The 5,955-nt window shown below is 36.4% G+C and overlaps 1 protein-coding gene across 1 annotated transcript in view; it reads right to left on the bottom strand.

Moving 5' to 3' along the window:
• The window catches only part of LRP1B (LDL receptor related protein 1B), a 1,686,774-nt gene that overhangs the window by 119,161 nt on the left and 1,561,658 nt on the right, over positions 1–5,955 (bottom strand). The window contains exons 72-73 of the mRNA XM_045298375.1: positions 4,548–4,667; positions 1,720–1,961 (exon numbers count right to left, since the gene is read on the bottom strand). Coding sequence (XP_045154310.1) covers positions 1,720–1,961; positions 4,548–4,667 — 362 coding nt within the window. The remainder of the gene's footprint in view (positions 1–1,719; positions 1,962–4,547; positions 4,668–5,955) is intronic.

Here is a 5,955-nt window from a genome sequence, read left to right as displayed (position 1 = left end):
GATCTGGAACATTCCCAGATAAGTACTGCTGATCCTTCGGAATACAAAACAAATTGCTTTCTGCTATATTAGCTCTTGACATTTTTGGCTGTAAAGAATGGGCCAACCCCATAAAAATGAATATATTTCTGTCATTCCGCCCCCTTCCGCAGTGCCTTTCCCCAAGGTAGCTTCACAACATACAATAAAGAACAACTTGACATCCTCTTCAACAATAAAAAAGCATTATCTGCAAAAAAAAATTGGACAAATGTTCTAATTTGTTTTTCTCAAAAGGAAATCATTATAAGCAGTGAAAAGAAATTGTTATAATCTTGAATTGATCTTATTTCTTTCCTAAGAGAGGAGTACATTTTCAGTATTAAAAAGAATGAGACTATTTCCTTTGCATATGCGCAGGGGCAGTGAATTATTTAATGTGGCTTTTCTAGCCCAAATTGCTAACACCCATGAAATGACCTTTTCCTGTAAGGTCTGGATAAGAAGGTAGAGGAGCAGACTGATAAGCATTCATTCACCTGGGAGCAACTGTTAACAAGATTCATTGTGATTGTAACCCTGTTGGGTATAAAATGAGCCCTCTGAGAAACAGGAGCAGGTGTTCTACCAACAAGAATACCTCATTCTCTTCTAGACCAGGAGAGCCTAGCACTGTGGACCTCCTTGATCCAGAACAGAGTCAGGCCCTCAGAGGAATGGGCAAGGAACATCAGCAGTAGTAGCAGGACCAGGAATCAGCTACATGAGACAGAGTGGTGGACTTCCCAGCCCCCGGAGCACGTGAAGCTGAGTGCTGGAGGCTGACTTGTGGAGTGGGAGCCTCTAGGCCGTAGCGTCTCGGGACTTAAGTGGGGGAGTTTGATATGCTGACCCATGGAACTGGAGCTGAGGGTCTCTGGGTTGGGCTTACAACAGAGTGGTATGCCCTTGGTGTATTTATTAGCAGCCCCGAAATAACTTATTGACATATACTGATGGAATTTTGTTTTGAGACTTTCCACCTGAATTAATAGTCTATTAACTTCCTTAATGAACCCTTAATCATGAATATTGTTTGTGAGTTCTGTGTGGCTATTGCATTGAAATTATAGAAGTTAGCAATAAAATAGTGTTGTGTTTGTGACAGAACAATATATTTGACTATGCTCTAAAAATACAGTGATGAGTCTCAATCTCATCTCATGATGCAAAAGGCTTATGTTCATAGTATATTTGAAACCCCCCAAACTAAACCAAACCCGCAACTATCTAGTCAATTTCCACTCATAACAACCCAATGTGGAATTTCCATGACTATAAATCATTATAGGAGCAGGCAGCCTCATCTTTCTCCTTGGGAGCTGCATGATTTGAACCACCAACTTTGGATTTACCAGTGCAATACTTATCTGACAGTGCTACCAGGACGCCTTAATATATTTGAAATTTCTGTGAAATATAAAATGTCATAGAATTGTCTGGCATTATTCATCATAATTCTTATACACTAAAGGCCATTGCATTACTATACAATTGGAATCATGCCAATACAATCATTTATGTACAGCTACAGAAGGTAAATCAGTAGTACAAGGCTCTATTTCTAGGCGAGTAGAGTGCTGAGAGGAAAGACTGGGTGTGTTAATTACTTCCCATGCGCAGGTGTTATGATCTGAGGTAGGAAAATGAAAACAAAACAAGGAAAATGGGAAGCAGGGACTTTCAACGTTGTTTACTTACAATCAAGCCACTGTTTGCTTGCTTTTTATCTCTGCCGTGGACCCGCTTGTAGAAAACTCCACCTGGATTAAACTGAGTACTCCATATAATCATATCGCTTTGATAATATACATCCATCCCTGTTATCCTTGAGTTATGTTCAATATGAGAAATTTGTTGATGATCACCACTGTAGTTGAATGGATATATAAAACCCAGGATATCAGTGTCATTAGCAATGTAGAGAACTTGATCTTCAGAGCCTGGAGATTATTATAATGAAATACAAAAATAAAATAAATTTTAACTAAAGTAAAGGTAATCAAAATACTTTCAAGTTATATTGAGATTTTATTACATATTCTCTCATTCAATAAAAATCAGATAACATGGTTATACTTTATAATCATGATTTATAATTTCTAATAACCATTTACCTAAACATTTCAAACTATTGATGCAGATATTTATTGTGGAAAGCTCATTTATGGTTAGAAATTAGATATTTGTAGACGGCACCATTTTCATGGAAAGGGCTTACTATTTGGTCAATAGCAATTATACTTCATTCTAATACTTTAATTCTTAATATGTAGACACTATATTGTATATGTATTAAACTTAAAAGTTTCTGAGTATTTAGTTTACATTCATGATTAGACATTACAAAAGACCAAGAAATGAAATTGACATATGTTGGGCCTAATTTTTCCAGTATCTGTATATTGAACTCCTAGTGATCCTACTGATTAGTAGAACTGCCCCCTGGGGATTATCAGGGCCCCGGAGTCAGGATTGACTTTATGGCAGTGAGTTTTAGGTTTTGTTTCTTTCTGATTTTTAAATCATAAATGTTGTCTATATTGTATCAAGAGATCCATATTAAGGTGCTCTAATTTCATTATCTGAAATTATGTTAAGTGGAACTCTTTAGGCAGAAATGGAGGTGCTTATAATATTGATATCATTCATATTGAGTAAAGTGATTTTCTTATATAAATCCTGAAAATATTGAGATTTTTAAATAGATTGTCATGTGTATATAGTATCTGTGAGTTTTTTAAAAGAGGTGATGCATTTCAATCCAACGATTGCCATAGCTCTCTCTTAGAGATTACCTACTTGTGGCATGCATAATGCTTGGCCATTCAGTATTTAACAGCAAAAATAGAAAGTATCCCCCTTTGGACAGATCAGGAACTTCCAATGAGTTTGATGAAGTGTCTCAACACCAACCATATATCCAGAAAAAAGTCTAATTCTGGAATTCAAGGATAAGTACAGCTAAAATCAGAACCCACAACAAATCCTAAGCCTCCTGGTGCTGTCGTCTTGTAATAACTCTGTTGTCAAAGGTCCAACATACTCATAGGTCACTGGGAATGATTAGTAAGGACCTCTGCAATAGAGCATGTGAGTACTTTATATCTTAAAAAACTCAACTGCCATATATGTAATATACTTATATACATATATTTATATTCTCATGCACATATTTGCCATGGGGGTCTTAATTAGCATAATGTTTTAAAATCTTTAAAGCATTACTCAAAATTGAATTATCATTAAAATATTAACCTTTAATCTTTAAAAAAAATCTTAACCTTTTCACAATTTCTCATACACAACAGATATCTCTCCAAAAGATATTTTATATTTTTCAGTCTTTTCATTCATTTACACATCTGAAAAATTGTTCAAATGCGAAGTGATTTTTAACAGTAGCCACATATTTGAGAGTTGTATCTAGACACCATCACAGATTAGCTTAATTAGTAAAAAGAGCAACCCAAATAAATAAGAATTACAATATAAATTTATATTATCAGGAAGGAAGTTATTGCTAAAATTCAATAGATAACTGTTTTTTGTTCCTGTTAGTTACTATGGAGCCAGCACTGACCATTACAGACCAAAACACTGCATGGTCCTGCTCCATCTTCTTAATCCCATAGATGCAGCCACTGTGTCAATCCATCTCATAGAAGGCCTTCCTCCTTTTTGCCACCCCTCCACTTTACCAAACATGACTAGTCTCGCCCGACAATAGGACCAAAGTATGTAAGATGAAGTCTTGCCATCCTTGCCTCTAAGGAGCACTCTGGCCTTTCTTCTTCCAAGACAGATCGGTATGTCCTTTGAGCAGTCCGTGGTACTTTCAATATCGTTCTCCAGCACTCCAATTCAAATGCTTCTATTCATCTACACTTTTCCTTATTCAATGTTCGATTTTCTCATGCATATGATGCAATGGAGAATATCTTGCTTTGGGTCACGTACATCTTAGTCCTCAAAATAATATCCTTTCTCTTCAATACTCTAAGGAGGTCTTGTGCAGCAGATTTACCAAATGCCATATGTCTTTTGATCTCTTGACTGCTGCGTCCACGAGCATTGATTGTGGATCCGAGCAAGACAAAAGCCTTGACAACTTCGAACGTTCCTCCATTTATCATGATGTTACCTATTGGCCCAGATGTGAGTATTTTGGTCTTCCGTACGTTGACTTGTCCTCCATATTGATGGCTGCAATCCTTGATCGCCATCAGCAAGTAATTCAATTGCTCCTCAAGTTCCACCTGAGCACAATGCGGTCTTCTGGAATTCCCAGTTCTCCCAAGGGTCTGCACAGTTTATTATCCACACAGTGCATGGTCAATGAAACACCTGTAAGCATCTTTTGGTATTCTCTGCTTTCAGGCAAGAGCCATCTAACATCAGCAATTATATCCTTTTTCATGTCGCCTTCTGAATCCAGCCTGAACTTTTGGCAGTTCCCTGTTATAAGCTCCTATTAGAAGTTTAAAGAAAATTTATGGTCATTTTTATAATTATGGCCATAACCTTACCTTTTGATATGCAGGTGTTATTTCTCTCTTCAAAATTCGGGTCACATGTACATTTGTATGATCCTTCCATATTAATACATTGGTGTGAACATGTGCCAAACACCAAACATTCATTAAGGTCTGGAAGAGAAAAAAACTGAAAATAGTATTAGTGTACCCCATTTAGTGCTTCCATTTTTTCATATTTCTAAAAAGCCCATTTTGTTCCTTCAAGTTATGATTAATAGTGCCTTCATACTTTCAAGTTTGAAATTGCTGTATAATATACTGTCATAATTTTATAAGTTTTACTATAGCAATTCATGAATTGATTTTAAACTGCTTGTTAATCTATTTAAAGAATAAAATAAGCACATCAGTTGTTTCTAGTATCTTCATTCACTCAAATAACCTCTCTTTAAAATTTCTTTAAAGCTTTTTTCTATTACCTTCCTCTATACCTTTGTACAGGAGCCCTGGTGACACAGTGACTTAACCTTTAGGCTCTTAGCTGACAGGTTAGAGGTTCAAACCCACCAGCTACTCCTTAAGAGAAAAATGAGAAAGTTTACTTTCATAGTGATTTTAGTCTTAAAAGCCCAATGGAGCAGTTCTAGTCTGTCTTATAAGGTTAACATGAGCCAGAATTAACAAAACGTTTGCTTTTGTCTTTGATTTTTTCTTTTTTGAGGTATACCTTTGACCATGGAACATCTACTTCTTTGTCCTCCACTGCACTTGCTCTCTCTTCCTCTTTCTATATGTACCTGAAATGAACCCTTCCTTTCTGCCTTGTAAAACCATACAGGAGTGACGATCTCCTTAGCCTCTCTGGGTTCTTCTTCCTTCAGAAGTTATCACATTATATTAAAGTTATATGGACATAAATCCATCTTTCCTATTTGATTGTCAGTCCTTGAAGACAAATGGCATGATTTATTTCTAGCATTTATTGCAATGCCTGGCAGAGACTGAAGACATGAATGAACCTATAAAGTATGGATTCATACAGGATTTATTTTTGTCAGAATGGTGTGCACTATGGGATCAGACTGCACTTAGGACAATGAAAATCTTTGGGGTCTAATCAGCTGCATATACATGAAGTGAAATGTCTTGAAAATGGCTATAGAGTGGCTATAAATGGCTATGGAGGGTCTTAAAATCTATGTAAAAATCAATATATAGAAACTACTAGCATAAAGCAATACTTTAAGAATTGGGCTATTTATCTGACTTCAGTGGCTTCAGCAGAGTCAGGAGTAAGGTCAGGTGATTCTGATGAATTAATCTACACTCTCTGGCTACTTTTTCTCCCAACCTGTAGTCTTACTTTGCTATAATCTATATTGCTTTTGTTGGTAGGTGCAGTTGCATTAATTTTCAAATCATACCAACCCCAACTAACAGGGAAGATTCCCCCGCCCCC

The sequence above is a fragment of the Echinops telfairi genome, unplaced genomic scaffold (genome assembly GCF_000313985.2).
Source record: "Echinops telfairi isolate 266 unplaced genomic scaffold, ASM31398v2 ScPeMD7_4;HRSCAF=17, whole genome shotgun sequence".
In the NCBI taxonomy this organism is placed as follows: domain Eukaryota; kingdom Metazoa; phylum Chordata; class Mammalia; order Afrosoricida; family Tenrecidae; genus Echinops; species Echinops telfairi.
This window is presented reverse-complemented; position numbering and strand designations above follow the sequence as displayed.